Source organism: Poecilia reticulata, chromosome 19 (assembly GCF_904066995.2).
Source record: "Poecilia reticulata chromosome 19, P_reticulata-male-v2, whole genome shotgun sequence".
Lineage (NCBI taxonomy): Eukaryota > Metazoa > Chordata > Actinopteri > Cyprinodontiformes > Poeciliidae > Poecilia > Poecilia reticulata.
Genome location: NC_088848.1, coordinates 9,935,664 through 9,959,723, shown reverse-complemented (window position 1 = coordinate 9,959,723; position 24,060 = coordinate 9,935,664). Strand labels below are relative to the sequence as shown.

Below are 24,060 nucleotides of genomic sequence, written 5' to 3'. Positions count from 1 at the left end.
CTTCACAAACTACTTTGCATCAAATCCCAACAAAAAACATGACATTTTGTCTCTGTAATTTGTGAAAAAGTGTGAAAAGTATGAATTATTTTAATAAGTCACAGTGTCTTGGGATAAAAGTTTATGTAGAAAGAAATTTGCATAGCTTCCATCGGACCTTACCTCCTAAAAACAGGAGTCTCCTGGAAATAAACTGTTTGTTGACTGAGCCATCTGGGAGGAGGTTTATCACCTGCATTCGTGCTTAAAATATATACACCAACCTGTTCTTCCTAGTTCCTGTCCACATCTTGGACATTTCACTGTCCACGTGTCTTTAGCTTTGCGTCCTGGGCTCTCCAAGAACCAGCAAGCGTACAGCAGATGAGTTATTTTTACCTTACTGGATGGGTTATCTCAAGTATCAGCCGCACAGGCATAAATCTGCTCTGCTGTCGCTACCTTTTGTGATGTAAGTGAAATTGGACACTTTCAGAAATCTACTGTGACCACACCGAGTCCTTCAGTGTGGTGAGAAGTCGACGCCTTTGTTTTTTTTGTTTTGTTTTTTTGTTTGTTTTTTTGCTGCTTTGGGCTCCATCTTCCGTCGCTTGAAATTGTCTTGAAAAAGGCAATTATGATGATGTCTAGTTTGTGTGTTTATTATCTTGAAGACTTGAAAGAAACATTGAAAGGCATTGCAGAAGCTTTTCATTATAAAACTATAGGTAAAAAATAAATGACTGGTCCACATCTCTACAGCACATCAACACTTACTTTTTCATAACTTTGTCGACAAATTATGATTTCCAGTTATGGTAAAGCGCTCACCTTTTGATTCTCAGTGATCTTTAAGAACTGTAATATAAAAAAAGACAAGAGCAACATTTAAAACAACAGGATTCTTCCAGTTTCCTCTTTTTTTAATTGGGTTTTCACAGAAAATCAAAATGAAACTCCTTAAAACTCGTAACTTAACCTCAAATAATTTAAATGTTGAAATAAATATGAGGTAATAATAAAATCTAGAAGTTGGCTAGATTCCTGATGATTTTTTTTTTTTTTTTCGATTATCAGCTGGTGTAAAAACTAATAACTCCCAATTTTTATTTTCATTTTTGGTCTGTAAACTAGTCTACACACATACGGGTAATTCTACAACACCTTTGTTTCTGTTTTATTCAAAACTGCAACCTTTGTTATAAATCTTTAGTTTAAACTAATAATTTTTATCTATTAGGAGGCTAAGAAAATTTGACAGACTTCAGTGAAAGCCTGGTCGGTTCCTCTCTTGTTCCTTTGCAGTGTAACTCATTAAGTTGATGGAAAAGATGTGAAACCATTTTCAGCAAATTAAAAAAGAAATCTAAATTGCTATGCTCAATAATAAAACAAATTCTGTTGTTCAAAAATACTTAATTTACTCCAACGGGAAATTGGATGTTGTAACTTATATGATCCAAGTATCTTCAATGAATCGTGGAAGGATCTCTGGTAGCAGTCAGTGTCGCAACAAATCTGAAAACGCTTCTGCCTGAAGACTGTTGGCTTATGATGGTCTCATGACTATCATGAAATTCCTCACCAACACCATCAGTCGTTTGCAGTCACTGCTAATCCACCTCATTTGCTTTTGCCACTCCTCTTTAAATTGTCTGTACGGAGATTTTATGCAACTGTGGTCATTTATGATGCTCGTTACAGTAAAGCGCAGCACTTCCACGGAATTTTAGTTGTAGCTCTCAAAACGTGCCACAGCCTGGCACGGATTAAATGTCGGCTTTAGGGAGGGGTTGCCGCTGCATGCCACTGTTAAGAAGGAAGCTATGTCGGATTTGTGAGGCAAGACAAAACAAGAGCAACGTTGCAAAACAGCATTTAGAATAGCATCTCGGTTTTGTTGTTTTTAATAACCTGTGAAAAACCAAAATCGTAATTAGGAAAAACTGGATTAACTCGTGTCTTAGACAGAATGTTTTGTCTCCTGATGTCGATTGCCTCACATTCACAGGTTCTGGGTTGTTTTATTTTCCATGCAAGCAGAGAAAACTCCTAGTCGGGTTCAGTGAACCAAAACCCTGTTATTAAAGTTTTCTGTTTGCATTTGCATAGTACAAACTTTACCCCGTGAAGCTGAGCTTGTCTTCTCTCTGTCTGTGTTTCTGCAGGGAAGCAGAGACAACATGAGCGTGGTGTTGGTGTGTTTGCCCGGAGCGCCTAAGATCTCAGAGGAGGCCATGAAAAAAGAGGAAGAATTGGATAAATATCTAGAAACGCGTGTTGAGGGTCAGCATTTCAAACACACTCGTCCGCAGAGACGCACGTTATTTTAAACTCTACATGTTTTAAGCCGCTCTGCTAATTATTGCTGACGCTACACTCAATCATCTACTTAAAAAAAAATATAGCAACAAAGTGACAATTCATATAATTGAGTACATTTTTAACAACTTTAAATAAAAAGTATTGATTTAATTACCGTCGTTCGTCACACACAGAAAGTCATCTGCCAGCTATGTAACGCCACGATGCGCTCCGCGACCCGTTTGTTGCGACGGGGATTTTCCTGTTTGTCCGTAAAGCTACACTTATGTCAGTCCACTACAGCGCAGCCGCCCGCAGCATTCAGCCTGTCCGCTCACCTCTTCCCCGCCATTCGCTCTGAACCAGGAGGAGAAAGGCTGCCGTACCCCAAGCATCGCGTCAGTCAATTTAAGGATGCTTATTCATCCCCTCAAAAGCAATAAAAACCCAGACATTATCATCAGTCGATATAATCCTCCCAGACCAAACTGGAAAAAGTGGACGTTATGCTGCTAGCACTTAGCAACAACTTATAGGCGGACGTGACGGCGTTGCCCAACACAAATAATGACCCGTCCGGAACATGGTGCGCTAAATAATAAAACGTAATTTAACGAAGATTCGAGGCGGATGAATTTTTCTTGAGGAATTTTAATAATCGAGGTAATCGAATCATTCAAGGAATCGCTGCAGCAGAATAAGAACATTCTGCTTAGAAATGTTGAGCTGATGGTGTTTAAACAGAAATAAGTAAAGTTGTATAAAATCAGCCTACTATACCAAACTTCACAGGCAGCAAGTGTTTTTCTAAACATCAATTTAGCACAGTCGCACTTTTTTGAGTGTACAACCAATTTCTTCCCCTTATTGTTTTTTTGATTGATTAGCCTTCATGGGGGATAAATCGTACACCTGACTTGTGCAATATAACCTCAGCAAAATGACCACAACATCTGGCCTTACTGTGTCCTATCTGCTTCTTTTGCTTGCAGAGCTGCTGGGAAGCTGTGGGGAGGACGGAGTCCCTGACCTGGTGTCTGTCCTAAGGAATATCGCCTCAGAAAACATCCCCAACCTTCCGCCTGGTGGAGGCCTGGCCAGCAAGTAAATATAACTGAGCTGCATGTTACGAACGCACACAGCAGATCAGGAGTAGATGCAGCCTTGACAGTCCACGTTTTAGGTTTCATTACTTAGAAACTTGTCCTCAAATTGATGAATAAACGATGATTTCTCTGGACTTTTCAAAACACCAGCTGGCAAATATTGATGTATTTCTGCTAATGCATCCAGTTTATACATGCTATAGGCCTGTCACAATAAACAATAAACCAATTAATCGCATGATAAATCAAAAGAAACTCAATTGTTTTCTTTTGCTTGATTCATCGTTTTTCTCTTTTCTCTTTCTTTTTACCAAAAACTGGATGATAAAAGTTTTCACTCTGGTGTTTTGGTTTCAACTAGCCCTTCTTTGAAAGAAATTTTGTATACAAAGACTTCATAATTCATTTTATTTGTTGTTTTACATTGTTTTCTTTATTTATTTTGGATATTTAAAATGTCTTCTAGTTCAATCTTTAAACATTTATTAGAATTTAAAGGTTACTGATCCTTGAGAATGTGTTCTTACGTTATTGTGCTATAATATTACTTGAAAATGGTCTCAAAGCAATATCATCATTTATTGCAATAACTTCTGGGACAATTTATCACCTGGCAAAATTTTTCGTGACATGCCTACTATGGCATTATTGCTAATATTTTGTTCGATATTAGCAAAACAAGCAACAAGCAAATGCAGAAGTGCTTTTCTTCCCTTAAGGAATCTATTAAATTAATTTGTGTTTAACCAAAATTGATGATTTTCAGCATTTGAAATGATTAAATCCCAATTAATAAATCTGTGAATATGAGCTCCTATGGAAGAAAACTCGTTTCAGAAGTTAAAGATGTTGAGTGGAAATGTATTTTTATGTATATGCTGGATTATTTTTTGTGATAGCACAGCACAAAGTAGCGTAGAACGTTGAAGAGGAAGAAAAATATGTATAATTTTCCACTTTTTTGTGAATAAAAGTCTGAGAAGTGTGGTGTGCATCTATATTCTCCCCACCTGAACCAACATGTTGCCTTCCACTTCAAAATTTCAGCTCTACCTTGTGCTGGTTTATCACAAAACATCCATTGAAGTCTGAGGTTTCAACCTGACAGAAGTGTTTAAAAAATTCAAAGGATGTTTAAAATTGAAGGTTTTGCATCAACATGTTGATGATTTAGGTAAAAAGTGTAGCGATAAACAGATAAACAAGGTGGTTGTCGTTCTGAGCAGAACACGGACCAAAAACGACACAGCTCCGCATTTTCAACTGAGAGTTTTACTTCCATTAACCTCTCAATCAATACACATTAGTGAAGAACGAACAGAGGTTGCATTATGTTGGGTGACGATCTTCCCCAGGGACCAATGTGTGTGTGCTTGTTTTCTGTCTGCAGACGCAGTGTTATCGAGGCGGTGTACAACAAACTGAACCCTCACAGAGAAGAGGAAGGGGTGAGTTTAATGTTTTCTAAATTACCTCCCAGCTCCACAGCCTCCAAACACACACACACACACACACACACACAAAACAGGACATCCATCTGTGTGCGAGTGTGTGCTGTGTGTTTGTGCTGCAATCTGAACGAGATTTCAGCAAAGATGGGTGAAATTAAATCATCTGTCTCGCTTCTATGTTCGATATTGAAGCAAAACGCGCACAAAGTCCTTTTGTAAGCCTTCTGAATTTTTCATTTACAATCGACGTGAAAGTTGTGACACACTGAGCTGATGGTGGGTTGTTGGGAACACTTTGAATGTCTTTGCCGTTCGATTCACCATCGTCAGTCTTGTCGGACCAGGACGCCGTATTTAGAGTCTCTTAGCTCTCAGCTAAGTCCACAAAGCACAAAAAAATTCAAAGCAATAAACTGAAACTGCTTCTACTGGGGTGTAACGGTGCAGAAATTTGTGCTAAAAATGTTCTGTGCCTATACCTAGGAAATACGGAGTTTTATTGTTTGTATGCGGAACTAAGTGCACATTGCAAAAAGCGGCACCAAAACAAAACAGAGAGTCCTCTATGGGCTAACTAACCTTTAGCTAATGTTTAGCTCAGCTATCTGAGAATATTAAGGATTTGCATGCAGCTACAGAAGAGAAAGAAAGTGAACTGAAACACAACTTTGTCAGCATGCACTTCTTGAATCAGCTAAAGTCCAAATCCGGCTTCACGGAGCGTTCAGCCTGTCCAAAACGCTGCACAGCATACGAGACGCAGCAACTCACCGGTGCCGTTTCTAGACCTTCTGACCAGAAGGGATTTCTCAACAGCTTTATTTTTACGGCCCATTTAAGTACATCCAGTAAACTGAACTGTCTAAATATCAAAACAGCTCTAAAGTGGTTTAGACTTGTTTTATTCTCAAATGTCTGCACAGTTGGGTCAAAAAGAAATCGTAAACACTGTTGACCATTTTCAAATGGTTTTATTGTTGTATAGTCAAAACAAATCTCCTGTCAGTTTTGCAATGACCACCTTTCGTTTCTTCTTGACTGATGCAAACCAAAAACATACAAAACTATGACTTTAAAACAAAAGTATGCATCGAACATGGATTTTTGTGTACTGGTACACCATGAGTTATACCCAACTTCGCTGAAAACATGTTGTATATTTAAGAAAATGAATTGCTGATAACCTTACTTCATTCAATTAGTTTTAGTTGTGTTTTCATCGACGTGGTTACAGTAGGAAGCCTCTATTCTAACAGGAAGAAATCTGCAGCATAAACATTTATCTGTAGTTGGAAGAGGGGAATGAGACAGAAAAAAAAACATGCAGGACTATTTGTGGCCCAGCAATGCCTGTGTCAAAAAAAACAAGAAAAAAAACAAGAACACAGGAGTGCTTTTTATGAGAAAGTTGAGTTAAAAGCAGAGGTAGGAAACAGACATGGGTAAACATGGTAGCCAGCAGTACTTCCTGTGAGGATAAACAAAGAAAGTAATCAGTTAATTAAAGCAATATCTCTGTTATTGACTTCACCCAGGAAATAGACATGGATAAACACTGAACCATTAGACCAGACTTTTCTATCTAACGGAAAAAACTGATGAGAATTACAGAAACTATTTCCAAGACACATTTTGTCTCCTAAAAGAGCTGGTGTGTGACAGTTTGAGGTTTAAATTATCTTCTGGTGTTTTGATTATAACATTTTTTCATGTTCTAATGGTTATATTGAGACGAAGCAAAAGTGAAAAAGAACGTCTCGTTTTTAATTTGTAAAATTAGACGTCGTTTGGGTCAACTTTATAGTTACAACATGCAACATGTAAAATCTACATTTATTGTGTAATGCATTTCACTAAATTAGTGTAACAAATCAGTTAATTTATGTTAGTAGTCCATTTCACACATCACATTTATTTCTGTTATTCTAACTTTGACTTTTAGCCAAAAAAAACACAAAATTCCTTTTCCCAGAAATAAACAAAAAAAAAAAACAAACAAAAAAAAAAAAATATATATATATATATATATATATATATATATATATATATATATATATATATATATATATATAAATACATTGACATATTGACATTTGCCAGCTGGTGTTTTGAAAAGTCCAGAGAAAACATTATTTATTCATCAATTTGAGGACAAGTTTTCTTTTTTGTGTGTTTTTTTTGTGTTTTTATGCAGAACTGCTATGTTGTAACATCAAGTGGAAAACCATCAGAGCAGCATATTAATGGAAGGTTTAGTGGAAGAAAAACTGCTTTGGACAAAAGTTGGACATTCTACAAAGACAATATGTTTTAGGTCTGGCCTCATCTAGCATGAATTACTGCATCAACGCTTCATCTTCCTGTTACGCATAAATTATCTTTGGGGTTTAGATCAGGCGTGTTTATTGGCCAGTCAACTTCTCTAAAGTTTCCTGACAAACGGCTGCACTGACTTTTCTTTGATAAGGCCAACGGCAGCTGGTGATGATTCGGTTCCACAAAAATCTACTCTTCCTCTAGACTCGATTAGGTTTTGCTTCACAATCCTGCTGCATGTGCACTTTTTTCTACTTCGGTTTTTCCTTCCACTCAACCTTCTATTAATATACTTGGACACAGTGCTCTGTGAACAGTCCACATGGAAGCTTGGAAGTTTGCTACTTTATTTTGAGTCGTATAAAAAGGGAAAAAATGCATATTATACCCCTTCCACTGCAAAAACACACATTCTTCCCAAGTATTTTAATTTTTGTTTCTAGTGCAAATATCGTAGTAAACTTGAATTAAGACAAACTAATTTAAAAGTAACTCATCGTCAAGATATAGGAACTTGTTTTAAGTATCTAATTCCTTAATATTGACTTATTTCAAGTGTAACAAGATATTTGCACTAAAATTGAGTCCAAATTTACGTGGTAAGATTTTGTGTTTTTACAATGTAGATAAAAATGTAGGTAAAAATGGATCAAAGAAAAATATACATATATATCCACTTGCACACTGCAAAATCAGAAAATCTTACCAAGTGTTTTTTCGTCTTGTTTCCAGTGCAAAAATCTCAGCATACTTTAAATAAGACAAATTAACTTCAAAGTAATTTTTTAACAATAAATACAGGTTTGTTTTAAGTAAATAATTCCTTAAAACTGATGCAAAAGTATTAGCTCAATTGGCAGATTATTTCATTATAACATGACATTTTCCCCTGGTTATAAGTTAATTTATCTGCCAGTGCAACAAGTACTTTTTCATCATTATTAAAGAATTATTTGCTTTAAAAAGCCTCTACATCTCGCTAAAAACTTCTAAGTTAGTAGATAAGATTTGCTGTTTTTGCAGTGCAAGCAAATATTTACAATACATTTTCTGAGTCATCCAGTTCATTTTAAATATAATTAAACATAAACAACAATGGCTTTAGCACGAAAAGCAGAAGAAACTTATTTTCAATTGAATTAGTAAAGCAAATTAACTTTTTGGTGATATTTCGATACACATGTACAATCATTACACCGACGACTTCATTTCGATGAAAAGTGTGTGAAAAAAATCCTTTCCTCTGGGCTGCCCCCTCTCCAAGCTAAAGCTCGACACCGGTTCCGACCAAAATCAGCTGTTGTGTGCCTGCTTGTTGGATGAAATGAATGCTCTTATGTGTTTGAACATGGAGGCTGTGTCTGACGCTGGCGTGTCGCCTCAGGGGGGAGGAGAGGAGGAGGAGGATGAGGAGGAGAGTGAGGAGGGAGGTGGCAGCACAGCAGCTCATCTGATGGAGGCTCTGCGGCAGTTCCGTCTCCACCACCGGGGGCAGTATCGCACAGTGCTGGAGGAGTCTCTGGCCGCCTACCATCTGCGAGGGGAGGGCACTGTCGAGGGCGCCGGGGAGATCAGGAGGACCTCTGACGACGGCGATGAAGAAGAGGAGCAGACCGACTCCCCGCTCTCGCCCCCGCCCTCGCCCGCTGCTGTGGAGGCGGAGGCCGGCCAAGATGCCCCGAAGCCTGATATCTCCTCTGACTGAGCGCGCAGCCAATCATCCACCCTCCTCCAGGGATGACCTCACTCCTCTTTCCCCAGCCACAGACCTTGACTAGGCAGATTGGCCATTATTTTTTGTTAATTTTCTCACTAATTAAAAAACATTTAATAATCATATTAAAATAAAAGCAGCCTTTCTGTGTATTCAAATTCTGTTTCCAACTCTCCACCGTTTAAAGAAGAGTCTATTTCCTTGGTTTGTAGAAACCAGTCAACCGTAATATGTTGGTTGTTGCAGAAATCAAAGTGAAACTTCCCAGTGCTTACTTTGGGCTTACATTCTTCCTTCCTCCTCCTCTTCCTCTGCACTCCTTCTCTTTCCCTCACTCCATAATTTACCCAGAACACAGTTTGTCTCTTTGCACACCAGAAAATGAAACTATTATATGAATAAGTGAGTAAATGTAGCTCAGAGCGTTCGAACAAAAGCTTTAGGTGGAAAAACATGAAAGCTGATTTGTTTGCAGGTGCGTTTAATCTGTTCGTAGATCTTATCTGCCCTCATCGACCTTTGACCTTCTTTTAATCCAAACTACATGGAGGGTGAATGCAGATACCTGGTTAGCAGAAAAATGAACAAAGCAATTTATTTGCGAGTTACAACACATATAATGCCTTTCACATTTATTAGCACCCCTTGGTAGAGATGTGTTTAAACGATTTAAAGTTTTAAGAAGGAAGTTTTTAATAAAGCGCTTGGTTTTCTACTACATTTCATTAGATTAAAGCATTTAGAAAGATGGATGTTTGCCCGTTCATTTTTGCACAGCAATCATCCAGAAACTTTGGTCTTCTCTTATTTTCTCTCGTCAGCTCTTCCCACCGGTTTTCTACAGGATTTGGGAGAAAAAGGCTGATTTTGGATCGATATTCTGATTAAAAAAACCAAATGAATGACACATTTTCACTTTACGAGGAATGGAGTCCACCAGATTGTTATTTAGAAGGAAAAACAGACCCGCAGTGTCACAGATCCCCCACTTTACTTAACAATCAGCATGAGTTAATTTTCTACGACGGAGTATTGGGGCCACATTAAGAAAATATTCAGAAAAGATTACGAGAAGAAAATCTCACTTTCTTCTCGTAAAGTCAAAATACGAGAATGAAGTTGTAGTATTACAAGAATAAAGTCGCAATATTATATTATTTCCGTTCCTCCTTGCGTGGCCTAGCAGGCAGCCATTAAAAGAAACTACAGTGTGTCGCGTCATATTTGTTCCCTACTGCAACAAAAGGCTTTTGAGAAGTTCCTAGAAAGTGTTCAACTTAAAGAAGGGTAAAATAGAAGAATGCTTCAATTTTTAGAGATTTTACCAATAAGTGTTGATAAATAAAAAGATAGTAACATGAGTAGAGATTTCTCAGTGTGAGATTTAGCTGCTGTGCTGAAGTCTTGAGGGTTTTTAAACATCTTCATCAAGGCGGGTTAATAAATCTGGCTGCTAACATGAAACATGCTGCTGTGCAAGTCTTTGTCAGGAAATGTGTACAATCCCTCTCTGCTGATGTTGACATGGAAAGATCAAATTTATGTGAAAGATAGCTTTAGGTCGGTGCAAGATAATTACAAGCATGCAGTAACTCCTAACTCTTCATACATGAAGCATATTTCTCTCCAGGCCTTTCACTTCTGTAACTCTTCAGCACTGGACGCTTCATCTAAAATGTTTACTCTTCTTTAAATGCAGCTGGTCGGGGAGTATTGTTTGTCCGGTAATGCACGCACTGCAATTATCCGCTCAAAAGCACTTAGCAATCCGAGGCAAGATTTATGCTAAAACCGTCTGTATGTGTGTGTGTTTATGAATCAGCTGTTTGTATGTGGGACCTAATGAGTCCTGCAAGAATGACACAATTATCAAATAAAAAGATTCAAAACGCACCGCTCCAGATTATTTGCATTTTAAAGGGTGTTTGTATCAGTGTGTTAGACGTGTGGCCCTGCATCAGATCAGGCATCTTGTGCAGAATCTTGACTAATTCAGTAATTTGATGGAAATGACTCGGGGGGGGGGGGGGTTTGATGCAGGGCCTTTTCCTCACTGTTTTACTGGTATTTTTCAGATTCCTTATCTAGCTGAATGTGACTTGACTCCGTGTTTTGTGTGGCTGTGTATCTAGTAGATATGGTGCTTTTATTCAAAATGGAAGAGCAAAAAATATTCCTAATGCTTCAATACTGAAAAAACTTTCAGACTATTATATTGTTCTCTGTTGAGATGATTTGTTTGTTTGTTTTTTATGTCTGATTCACCAATTTTTATTCACTTTTGCGTTTTTTTTATTTCTCTCCATGGTTTACAAATGTGTGATGCATTGGGGATTATAGTTCTTAATTGAAACGCACATTGTTGGTTGATGCATTTAAAGATGGAAAATGGTGGCAATTCTGAGTTTTTAAGCAAAAATATAGAAAAATGTGTTCAACTCTCATAAAACCAGATTTATAAAAAAAATACTGCATGGATTTATTTGGTTTGTTTTCCCAAATGTGCTTTAATATTAATTATTGGCAAAAAAAAAAAAAATTAAGGATATAATGTTAGGAAATTTTATGTAGCACATTTACAACAACCTCACCTGACCAAAGTGCTTCACAACCTCACAGGTTGAAATGTTGCAACAAAATATAAAATTAAGTTTGGTAATAAATATTAAAACAATTGTAAAACTTGGCAGAAAATAAATACCAAAAACTAATATGAATAAAATTAGTACGTACTTAAGTTCAGTTGTAGCGATTCGCCAAAAAAAAAAAAAAAAAAGTCGAATGAGTGAGGTATCAACATCCACCCTTTTTTAAAAATTATATTTACTAATAACTGAGATTTATCATGTATAAAAAAAATTTAAATTTTTGGAACTCATAAATTCCAAAATTTTGTTTGGAATTTCTCCAAACAAGTTTTTTCTAGAATATTGTTGACTTTTGACATTGTAGCAAATTTATGACTTTTTCTTTTTTTCTTTTTTAGAAATTTCCACACAAAAAAAAAAAAATTCTAGAAAACTTGTGAGGAAAAATATCAAATTTTCTGAGTTTTTTTTTTTCCTAGCAAATTTTGGACTTCAAACTCAGACATTTTTACGTTCTTTTCTGGAAATTTCCTGAATTTTGTTTCAAATTTTTGACTTCTCAATCTCGGAAATTTTCTTTAAAAAAAAAAATTCTAGAAAATTTCTGAGAAAAATCAAGAAATTCCTAAGTTTATTTATTTATTTATTTTTATTTTGGCGGAAATGTGCTTTTTCCCCCCTCCTATCTACAATGACCCTAAAATGACGCCGTAGTTTCCCCTAGTATGTCTTTAAAAATACTTTGAACTTAATGGTAGCCTGCGCTCCATTCCTGGCATCTGGATGGTAAACCTTGCAGGTAAAACTCTCTCCAGTTTCCTCCAGTCCCTCCCCGTTTCTTTTCTCAGTCTGACAGTTCTGATTCTCTGTAAGGTGAGTCAACTGAGGTTCTGGATGTGTTGGGGGATCATCTCCAAATATGAAGTAGAAAAATAAACAATAGGTTTTTGAGTTTAGTAGAATGAGTCCTAGCTGCAGTAACAAACCTAACATTTGTCTTTCTTCCTGTCTTTTCTGTTTTTGGTCCGAACCCAGAGTGCCGTCGACCTGGACGACCCGTATTAACCGCGTCAGCACCTTTCCCGTCTCTTCCCGGTGATCCGAGCATCCACCAGGAGGAGGCTCGTCTCTCCATTGCGCCGTGTCTTTCTCCACTAAAAAGACGACATGCAGTGTGTGCTGGAATGCGTGTGTATGTGTTGGTCGTGCATTTGTGTGTGTGTGTGTTTTTTCGCAGAAGCAGGACAAAAACAAAAAAAAAACAACAAAAAAAACTACAACCGAACACACGCATAACTGCTTGAAACCCCCCTTGGAGGAAAAACCGAATCACTCTTCCAACAACAACATAAAAAAGAAAAAAATTGTATAGATTTTACGAACTGAAGCGTTTTGACGGTAGAAACTGATTTTTACCGTTGGATTTTATTTTTTATTTTTTTGTTTTGTTTTCTTGAATGTTGAACACCTGACGTCACAATGATATGAGGACCTATCGTGCGCATGTTTTTTTGTTTTTTTTTCTGTGAGCGTGTGTTTGTCGGAGAGAGGGTGTGTGTGTGTATGTCTGTGTGTGTGCATGTGGGAGTGTTTAACTGAGGGCCAAGAGGACACACATGACGGATAAAGACTTTATGTAATTCTTCACATATTTTTGTGCTCTAACACCCTTTTGCTTCTTCCCTCTATTAAAAAAAAACACACTCTCTCTTTCTCACACACACACACACACACCCCTTTCGCCCGCATCATTTCCACCCGTGCAGGTATAAATGACGTGCCACCGGCGCAGGGCACTGCATGAGGACTTGGGTTGTACGTGTACAGCTATGCGGTTTTCTAATCATCATCCTCAGCGGACAGTCATTGGTCGAGGCTGACTGAACCTGGAAGCTCTCTGGACTCTGATTGGCTGCGTGAGAATTGATTTGGATTTTATTTTTGCTGATCGAATTAGGACAAGATGACGATAATCATGGTGGGGAAGGAGCGGGGAGTGAAAGAGCGGATGTTGTAACACTGGTTGGACTTCCTCGACATCGTCTGAGACGCAGCAGACTATCCTGACGGAGGAGGAAAAGGCTTTCTTTCTTTTTTTCTTTTTTTTTTTTTTAAATGTTGCCCATGAGGTTACTAGTTGCTCGCTGTGTAGAGTGAGTGAACTCCCAGTTTTAACCCTGTTCCTGGTTCTCAGACTGCATTGGTAATGTTTGTATTGCTGTTGTTTGATTGCACTCACATTTGATTACAGAAAAGCGTCTATATATGAAATAAAATACCTGCCAAGGACACAGCGGCGATGGTTGTGTATTTGAATGCAAGACGGAACGTCTCCTTTGGGAAGCTCAATCAGTTTGAAATTTATAGAAAAGTTGCATCAGTAAATAAAAAAATTTACTTCACTACATACAGTGATTCGTATCAAGACTTTATTTTTGTTCGCTAATGAAAACCCGAATTTCAGTTTCTCAAAAGAATTTAAAAATGATGTAGCAGCAATTTAAAGCTATGTAACGTCTGTGGAATTTTTTTTTTTTTTTTACATATTTGTTTAAACTGTCACTATATGAAACAAAATGTGCGAAAAAATGTAATGTCTTCTTCCAACGCTCCCAGTTCTAACTAGAAACAACCAATCAGAGGTGCTGATTCATTACAGGCCGTTTCTCCCGTACACGAGTGTGATTGACAGCGCTAAGACCCTCCTCCTGGCTCTGATTGGTTGATTTTGATCTGGAGTGACACATTTCTTCAAACTGCAGTATTAGCTCAGGGAGGCAAAGGAGGAGATCAATCTTTTCACAGATTATCTGTCTCATAACATACCGTCACTACATGGTGACAGTTTTAATGAATATATAAAAACATATTTTAATAAAAGTTACACACTGCAGCTTTAGTAAAATAATACAGCAATGTTTTGACCTTCACATCATATGGAAGACTAACCAAATATTTATTTGTGGAAGGAAAAAGTGTGAAAAAGGCAGCACCAACTTGTGGTATGACCTTACACAGGCTGCTCATTCTATAAAAACTGATTAATTAGAAAATAAAACGTAAAAGATTCATTGCCGGTCATGACAAATGTTTAACGATCTGAAACAGGTGAGCACGACAGAAAAGCAACAACAGAACAAATTATAATCTGTAAAGTGTTTTTAATGAACTGCAGGAGTAATTTAATTTTTAATCCTGCTGTATCTGTAAATGTTAGGAAACAAATAAAGAGCTGAAAGTTGAAGCATTGTTCAGGATTCAGATAAAAAAAAGGGAATGCTGTAAAAATGTAACAACCAAGTTCCTGAACAGAAGACATAAAATCCCTGGAAATGAACCATTTCAACATTTCAAGATGTTTCTTGGATTTTTTATTTTATTCTGAATTCAGCATTTTATTTCTGGTTGTCAAAGAAAAATAATTAAATGTTTCTGTCATAATAGGAACCATTATGGGTGGGTTTACTGAGGTTGCTTTGTGCTAAAGACGTTTGCTAGTAATGATCAGAAAACTTAAGCTCTGCTCACATAAACACATATTATGTTTAATCTGTCACTCTGTCATAATTTGATCCTAATCCCTAATCATAATCACATCGTATCTTAAAGGTGTTCTCAATCTAGTGTGGGATTATTTGGGGTGTGTGTGTGTTGGAGTGAGAATGAGCAATCCAAATATATCATGACGGGCAAATTTAATTTGATGATAGCAGGTGGGGGGACGAATCGCGCCCGCTGAGCCGCCGTTAAGCTGCGGCATGTAACAAAACAATACACGGGCACTGACCTGGTAAAAGTGTGTTTAGGTTTTGTTCATCTTTAATCTCTTTCACTTTAATTTGTTTTCCTACAGGAGAAAACAAAACAAGTTGTGTTTAAGAGGTACAGGTCTACTCTCCCTTATCAGACATGCCAGCTTGGAGGGTGATCTAATTCCCCCTCAGCAGCTGATGAGATGCTGGGATTATAATACATTTTCTACCTCTAAAGTGTGTCTTTTTTTATCAAATAAATGTTCAACTAGTGCTTACAAAGTAGTACGGGAAGATTTAGCGTGATTTGTGCAGGAGAAGTGAACAGAAATAATTGAATCAGTGAGTCTGACCTGTAAAAACAAGCGAGAAATGCAGCATTTCTGGCTGCATTTTATACCAATTATTACTCTTTGCAACTATGTTTAAAAAAATAATAATTTCTCACCTCCATCTTGATTTTAATTAACAAAGGCAATTTATTAATATTTACATTCTGATCAATTAAAAAATTGTAAAATGAGCTAATATTAATTACAAAGTACTTATTTGCACAAAATCTATAAGAATAGATTTTTAATTGAAAAGAAACATTAAAACCAGTAATTTATTCTGGAATGGGAATCCCAACTACTTCAGATTCAGGATTTGGTTCTCATCATCTCTGTTACATAATCTCATTAAAAGATTCAAAGATGTAAAAAAAAATCTTTACACATGGGAACTGGAGGAAAACTAATGAAAACTCTTTATCCTATCCCAGGAGGCACTAAATAATCAGCTTTTAAAACCATGAATAGTGGTTTTATTGCTTTTCTAACTTCTTCAGCAGTTGGCTGCGCTGCCATGCTAATGCTAACTTTTATGTTGCCAAGGTATTTTTATGTCTGAAGAAACCCATATGGAATAAAACCCAGTAAATTTATCATAAACATTTTTTCAATCCATTGAGAGCTGAATATATTTTCTTTTACCACTTTGCTAGCTTCTTTAGGAGTTGGCTGTGCTGCAGCACTACTACTAACTTTTTTTATGCTATGCTAATTTTATTTTATCTTGCCAAAATTGGTACTTCACAAAAATCTGTAAATCAGAGCTGAATAATCCCAAAGCTTTAGTTGAGAAATGTTTAATTTCCCACATTTCCGACTTTCCTCTAGCTGTGCTGCAAAGTGCCCACAAAGATTCATTTAGCTGTGATATTATTGTAATGTTCATACAAACCAATATTCAAAATATTTATAATTATAGTAATAAGAAAATTTGAAGCAATGATTCATAAAAAATTTTTAAAAGCTGCTTTTCTAGCTTCTGGAACCAGCTAGCTGTACTCCTGTCGTAGAACTAACTTATGCCAGAATGTGTTTTAACAAATGTTAAATTTTATTTTTTGACTTTTCTGTATTTTTCTTTCTGGCGTTATAACTTGTACTTCAGATTTTGTGTAATTATTTCAGCACGTCTTGCATTAAAGCTTCAGACAAAGAAGAACTGCAGATTTAGAAAACTAACATTCAGCTCTCCATTGGAGTGAACGAATAAGCTGCACATATGTTTAAATGCAGAAAGTTTCTTTTCTTTATATTTTTCCTGCTGTTTTTTATTTGGAAAGAATTTCTCCGTGACCTTTCACCTGCACCATTTATGAAATTTCATCCGCCTCAGACTGTGACTTTACCTACAACCTGATTCATATTCTCCTCTTTTGGCTTTTATATATTCACATTATTACATTTTCTATAGCTATTGTACTTGCAGCCTTCTTCCCACTAAAGATATTCAGTCCAATTGGTTTTTCATTTCAATATCTCCTGACCCGGCTGACCCCGACAAGCTGAACAACTTGCGCCAGCCGAGTAACCCAAATTCCTTTATGAGCTGGCAAAAAGATGCAAATGGTGTTTTTCTGTCTCCTCGTTCTTTCCATTTATCTCCTTTCCCTTCGCTCGTCCATTCCCGCCCACTCGAGTCTTTTCACTGTAAAACCTTTTGCACTGGCGACTTTAACCTTGCGTGAGAGGAGCTGGGAATGCATAATTCCGCTGAGGTGTCTGTCGTGTTTTGTGAATTTCAGAACGTAACTCGCCAAATGAGATGCTAACGTCGAGCACTTTGTGGAATCTAATTCCGTGGCGACGCTCCGCCGGTGTCTGTGTGTCCGAGCATATGATTTTTGAGTGGAGTAATTTAGCAGATGAGCAACCGGCCATTGTTAGAGGGATAATCTGGCTCTTGCTGCTCAGATAGGTTAACATCCAGCAGATTAGAGCAGATTACCCCCAACCACACCAGACACGGCAGGAGTCTGCTCCCTCCCCCACGTCGCTCTCTGTCCCTCCACCAAATCACTCTCACCACTCATTCATTTTGTTTATTTAGACACTTTTGCTTCCATTCTGCTTCTAAGATAAATTTTTATTTTATTTTGGCGAAATCTCTTGTGAAATCACCAGTTCGTAATTAACTACAGTTGATTAGATTAACAAAGTTTTGAGAGTTCACAGCTCCAAGTTATTTTTTGAAGAGTATTTGTCACTTTAACTCATCCTAGTTTTGTGCTGGACATTTTGCAACATCTTGACACAGTTTGTCCTTTTCTTAAAGCATGAATAGGTTGCAGTCTGAGTTGTTTGTGTTTGTATATTTGGTGAATTAATCACACTCTGGTCAATATGAACTTAAAATCTTACCACAATATTTTATGGTATTTTTGTGATAATAAAATAACGATAAGACATATTTATTTCTTCGTTTTGTAGGTAACTGTATGAGACACAAATGCTGCTCTTGAAAAATACTCTCACTTCTAAAATGATTTGTTAGGGAATCAGTTACGTGAAGAAATGTAATTTGTATCAGGATTTTCAAATTTATTTGTATTTATTGATGCTTTCATTGAACAAACAATGGAGAAATTAGTAAAACTTGACACTAGAGACAGTTCTGAGTGGTTTTAGACTTTATTATTTGAGATTTATTGTGACAACAATAAATCTAAATTCTTATCATGATACAAAACTTATCACGATAAATGATAAACGTGATAAACGTACGATAACGTACAATAACGTACGATAACTGGTTTCTTACTGGTTAACATGTTAACCTTTGAGACGATTTCAGCTCTGACGGTAATTTATCCCAATGAGGTAATTTATCTTTTTCCTCTTCTCCTTTACGACTTCATTTCCTCCAACATGGCCACCAGCAAGATGTTGATCTTTTAGATATGCGCTGCCTCAGAAAAACCAGGCAGCCAGCTGTTTATTCCTCTGTTTGTTTCACCCGGCCGATTAATTAAAAGCCCCGTTTTGAGTGGAGAGGTGTCACTAGCAAAACACGGGATAATTATGTTATTGGAGCCTTTACATCAGTCCCAGCTGCTCCATATTCTTAAATCAGTGGCACATCTGAGTGATTATTAGTCAAATTATGTGATTATTGTGTTTCGTGCCGCCCATCTGGTTACATATTTGTGAACATCTGCGTGTCGCAGACCTGGCGAGGTGTTTGTGGCCTCTCGGGTTGTAAACGAGGACCCTGGCGGTAAAACGGCGGGATTAGCTTGGGATGGGGTATTGAGTTACAAACCAATCAGGCGCTGGGATTAGTCACTCAGGTACAGTTACTTGAGTACCTGTCATCCTCGGCTCTCTTTGACAAAAGGTCAGGACGCGGTCAGACGTTGACCACACACACTGCGGCGTCCCTCGGCCTTCCTAGAGCTCAGAGCGTCAGCTCCGTCCGTCCATCCATCTTTAATTTCCACCTCCAAAAATGCTCACCCTGCCTCTCCTTTACTCGGGCGCCATTGTCCGCCAGATTCTCCTGCAGCCGTGCAAGAACCCAGAAGCACAACAAAGACTCAGGAAGTGATTAGAAGCTTAACGAGGAGGAGGCTTTCAGGAGGGAGTTAGTGTGTGGGACGGTGGTGGATGGTCTTTTCCAAGAGACTGGTAAAGGGGTTAAAGTTTCAGGGCTTAAGAGGTTGGTGTTAAGTTGTGGAGGTCAGCGGGGAGGTTAATTAGGAGCCGGGCTTTTGTTTACAAGGGATAAGGAGATTCACTTTGTCTCTCCTCCAGCCGTCCTGGAAGTGTCATCCACCCGGGTTCCCTCCTCCACCCCGGCGCTACATAAAGACGTGTCTGAATTAACGATAACCATTAAAACACCCCCACAGTCGCCACAACATGCACACCTTGAGTATGTTTGGCATCTCCTTTCTGCTTTCATGGCATGAATGTCCTTTCAGCCTAGAGGATCTCTGAGCAGTGTGGGTTTTCCCGGTTTTGAGGCTGCTGCACTAGTCAGAGATGCTTTTCTTCTTCTCTGAGGGAGGCAGACAGAGCGACGCGACATGAGTGCCAGTGAAGAAGAGTAACGCAAAGAGAACTGATCCACCGAGATTCTATAGGCGCAAAATCCAGCCGGTTTCTCTTAATTTATACTCTGGAGGAAAGCTGCAAAGAATATGTGGAAGTAATTCAATGTTCATACATCAGAAAGTGTCACGACTTCTCAAAAACTGACAAAAGGGAGATTTATTTATGTTTACATTGAGCTAGAGCTGCAACTGTCCGATTAATTCTACAGATTTTACATTTAACCACTTATTAGAGAAACAGTAAATGATGCAAATAAAGAAGTACTTCAAGAAAATAAACATTTTACTGCCTGAAATGCAGTATGACAGCATTCCTTTAGTGAATTTGAACCGGGTTAATACAAAAACTGCCACTTGAGGAGGAGTTTTATAAAAACAGCTCTGGAATAAAACAAAGAGCCCACTGCAGTGAACCACATTGAAAACCTCCTGGTTATTCCACCAAATACTGATTTCTGAACTCTTCCTAAGTTAAAACATTAGTATTGTTGTTTCTAAATGAATATGAACTTGTTTTCTTTGCATTATTTGAGATCTGAAAGCTCTGCATCCTTTTCATCATTTTGACCGTTTCTCATTTTCTGCAAATAATACTAAGCTCTTGCTTGGAATTTGGGAGACATGTTGTCAGTAGTTCATAGAATAAAAGAGCAATGTTCATTTTACTCAAACATAAACCTATAGAGTAAAATCAGAGACACCCATCATTTTAAGTGGTCTCTAATTTTTTTCCCATATATATGTATATATGTTGTACAGTTTGGCTTAATTGCTGACGATTTTCCATCAAATGTTTCGTTTTGAGTCTATTAACTCCAGTTAATGATTAATAATTTACTAAATTAGTTCACAGTTATTTCAATAATCGGTTAATTCTTGCACAAACTCTCTACACTTTCAGGATTTACAACCCTGTGATAAAGTACAGACACACAGACCTTATTGCCTCCAGAAATAGAAAAGAAAAATCACTTAATTACAATAAAAACTGTCAAATGCAACAAAAATGGGTAAAAAAAAACAACAACTGTGATTCATTGTGTTGATTCCTAGACCGGATAAAAGCAGATGGTTTTCATCGCAAATGATGATTTGCTGTAACAACCTCTGAAGGGAAAAGCCAAAAGAGAAGAAAAAGATCTAATAATAATTTACCTTTTTTAGTCTGCGATTGGTTACCATGGAGACCAAGTCATCACACTGTTTTTTTCCAGACAAACTCAGACACTTGAGTTCAGACTTGCCTTTAGTCATGTTTTTGAATTGAGGGAAGAAGCCGGAGTACCCGGTGAGAACCTCACCGACACGTCGGGAGAATCTGCAAACTCCACACAGAAACGAATGAATTGGAACCAGAGCAGCTTTTGTTTTGTTTCGTCTTGTTGTTGTAAATGTCACTTGTTCTAATTAATCCAGGGTGAAAAGGAAAAAAAAAAAAAAATGGCACACGCCAACTCAATCCACTAAAGAGGCGCATCTGTCTGGGGAGAAAATTGGCATTAACCCTTTAAGGTGGGGTGACCCCCTTTTTCACAGTGAATGCCAGTGTCTGTGTGGCTCAGATTTATTTTGTTTTGTTCACACAACAAACAGCGAGTTTACATTTACCTCATGTGACTTTTGAAGTCGACTTTTAATACATTATGAAAACGGTGTAGGGCGGGCGATGCCACATTATATTACACTAATGTCACCAGGCTGCATGTCCCTGATTCTAATCCCCAAATTGATGGATATTAGAGAATATTGAAGTGATTATAAAGTGATTAGAGTGATGGCTGAACACTTAGAGAAACATACGCTTTCAGGTCTGGGTGAGATTTCTGGTCACACCGATGGCAGCCGCCGTATTAATGATGCAAGCCGCTTACTGGAAGGCCTAGAAAGGTGATGAAATTTGGCCGATAGCAGCGATTTTAATTCACCTTATTGAAGGTTTTTGTGTGATAACTTTTTATTTTTCTCCTCTTGGTAATCATTAGTTTATTTAATCTCTAAGATGTTTTTCATTTTGTCATAGACATTTGAAAAGTTGACTTGTAAATTCTAGTTTTCGACCAGTCCGTCATCTAAAATCCTCTTGAAAGTTTTCAAAACGTCTGGAGTTTCTTCACAATACATTTTATTCACAACTGAATTTCTATATAAACACCACCAAGTGTTAAAAATATGCACTAGACCAGCGGTGTCAAACTCTGTTTCATTTTGGGCCCAATCAAAAATCTGAATGTTCTTAAAGAGCCGGTGGTGCCAGAATGTTTTGATAAAACCCATTTAACTGCTAAAATATTAATAAACAGGATTTTATGATTGTTTTTGTGTCTTTTCTTTAAAAAAGAAAAAGAACTGGGGAAAAAAAGCTGGGTGGCCAACTTTTAATTCAAATGAATTAAAAGTTGAGTGGAAGGAAAAAAGTGTAAAAAAAAAACATGCACAAACTAAGTATTACAGCAGTTTAATACTTTAGACTGCTACTGATGGTCTCTTTCCTTGGTGTCCTTTTCATTGGCTTTATCTAATGCATTAATTTTGAAAGAATCTGAATTTGCATTCTCATTTGCTGCAAGCCATGTGCATAAAAACAAAGAAATGAGCTTAAAAATGTGTTTAAGTTGGTTTCATCTCTCATCTGTTGAGTCGGTTTATCTGTGTGTGTTTTTGTTGTGCAGAAAAAGAAACCTTTGGTTCGATTTTTTTTATTATTTTTTATTATTTATTGAATTTTCGTAAGAAAAAGATGAGCGTTTCATCTTAAAGAGGCGTCGTGCCCCGCCTTTGCACGAGAACCGGGATAAATCCTCTGCGTTTGACTGACGGCGATCCCCCATCAACACCGGCCGTCCAATCAGAATCAGATCCAAGGTCCGTCCCTGACTCCCAGGTGAGCTAAATAGTCTCACTTCAGCAGATTTCTGCCAGTCTGTTCCAGGAAACCTCTTGGGTTTATCGTTTCTTTTTTTTTTCTTTTTTCTTTTTTTTTTTTTAGCGTCACACTAAAATGGTTTTCAGGTCTCCGCTTGATTTTCTATCAGCCTCCCGGCTCCTCCTGCCCCACTTTTCCGACGGGTCGCCTCACCTGCCCCGCTCCCGGTCCCCAGAGGACCCCCCGGCGGCCGCCCCTCCTCTCTCCCTCCCGGGACTCTGCTTCTCCGCCACGCAGATCGCCAGCGTGTGCGAGACCCTGGAGGAGACCGGGGACATCGAGCGGCTGGCCCGCTTCCTCTGGTCGCTGCCGGTCACCGCCGACGGCCGTGACTCCATCTCCGAGCACGAGTCGGTGCGGCGCGCGCGCGCCGTGGTGGCCTTCCACACGGGGAGCTTCCGCGAGCTGTACCGCATCCTGGAGACGCACCGCTTTACGCGCACCTCGCACGGGAAGCTGCAGGCCATGTGGCTGGAAGCTCACTACCGCGAGGCGGAGAAGCTGCGGGGCCGACCGCTGGGGCCCGTCGACAAGTACCGAGTCAGGAAGAAGTTCCCGTTACCGAGGACCATCTGGGACGGAGAGCAGAAGACGCACTGCTTCAAGGAGCGCACCCGCGGGCTGCTGAGAGAGTGGTACCTGCAGGATCCGTACCCGAACCCGGGGAAGAAACGGGAGCTGGCTCACGCCACCGGACTGACACCGACCCAGGTTGGAAACTGGTTTAAGAACAGGAGGCAGAGGGATCGCGCGGCGGCGGCTAAAAACAGGTTGGTGACTTTATTTCTAATTCTCTAAATAAACAATCCTATTACTATGAGTCACGCAAATATCTGCAAACCATTCAGAAATCACTGCGACTCTGAAGCAATCGTTTTTCACTCAAACTGGCCAAGGTGGTGCGTAAAGACGTTATTCGTGCGTAAAAACGCACGAATGAGAGTTACCGAGTTTATGGAGCAAAAGCTGCACTCATTACTGCTAAGGTTATATTTTCTTACTATACTTCATTTATAATGTGCATAAATATTTAAACTCGGTGAGTTTTATCCAGTTACATTTTATTTTCTCACTAATCTCTCTTTAATATGTTTTTTTTTCCCTCGTCAGGTTGCAGCATCACCGCGTCTGCACAGATGGTTCCCGTCCACCGAGCGGAGGAGACTGCAGTCCAGACGGCAGCGCGGAGCGGGCAGACGGGGAAACTTTCCTCTCAGTGACGGACAGTGACTCAGACTTGGATGTCTGAAACTTTTTTTTTTTTTTTTCTGAAAAAGGGACCTTTAGTGGACTGTGAGTGTGTATCGAGGGGTAACAGAGAGAGAAGGAGTTACAGGGCCTTGTAAAGGTATTCATGCCTCTTAAACTTTTCCCATTTGGCCACGTTGAAAACATAAACTAATACGTATTTTATTGAGATTTTAACTCCGCAGTGTTTTTTTTTTTGTTTGTTTGTTTTTTTGCGGTCTCTGACATATTTTCTCTATTTTTACCTTCATCTATCTTCTCACCAACTCTGATCAGCATCCATAGATGGAGCGCA

The 24,060-nt window shown here is 38.4% G+C and overlaps 2 protein-coding genes across 5 annotated transcripts in view; both read left to right on the top strand.

The window, feature by feature from the left end:
* Positions 1 to 13,749, top strand: part of ppm1bb (protein phosphatase, Mg2+/Mn2+ dependent, 1Bb) — a 28,075-nt gene extending 14,326 nt beyond the window's left edge. For 2 of the 3 annotated variants that reach the window (XM_008437068.3, XM_081600610.1), the window contains exons 3-6: positions 2,148 to 2,265; positions 3,276 to 3,387; positions 4,780 to 4,837; positions 8,541 to 10,763. In XM_008437068.3, coding sequence (XP_008435290.1) covers positions 2,148 to 2,265; positions 3,276 to 3,387; positions 4,780 to 4,837; positions 8,541 to 8,861 — 609 coding nt within the window. In that variant the 3' untranslated portion in view covers positions 8,862 to 10,763. Of the gene's footprint in view, positions 1 to 2,147; positions 2,266 to 3,275; positions 3,388 to 4,779; positions 4,838 to 8,540; positions 10,764 to 12,493 lie in introns of those variants that run through there. The other variant, XM_008437069.3, reaches the window with a different exon arrangement.
* A 135-nt stretch (positions 13,750 to 13,884) lies between these two features.
* Positions 13,885 to 23,832, top strand: six3b (SIX homeobox 3b). Of its 2 annotated transcripts, XM_017310626.2 has the most exons (3): positions 13,885 to 22,475; positions 22,581 to 23,287; positions 23,628 to 23,832. In XM_017310626.2, the coding sequence occupies exons 2-3, from the start codon at positions 22,593 to 22,595 to the stop codon at positions 23,764 to 23,766; spliced, it is 834 nt and encodes a 277-aa protein (XP_017166115.1). In that variant the 5' UTR covers positions 13,885 to 22,475; positions 22,581 to 22,592; the 3' UTR covers positions 23,767 to 23,832. The 2 variants fall into 2 exon arrangements, with proteins under 2 accessions (XP_017166115.1, XP_017166113.1); XM_017310624.2 differs by lacking the exon at positions 13,885 to 22,475 and having other exon boundaries at positions 22,500 to 23,287.
* Positions 23,833 to 24,060: the final 228 nt, after the last annotated feature.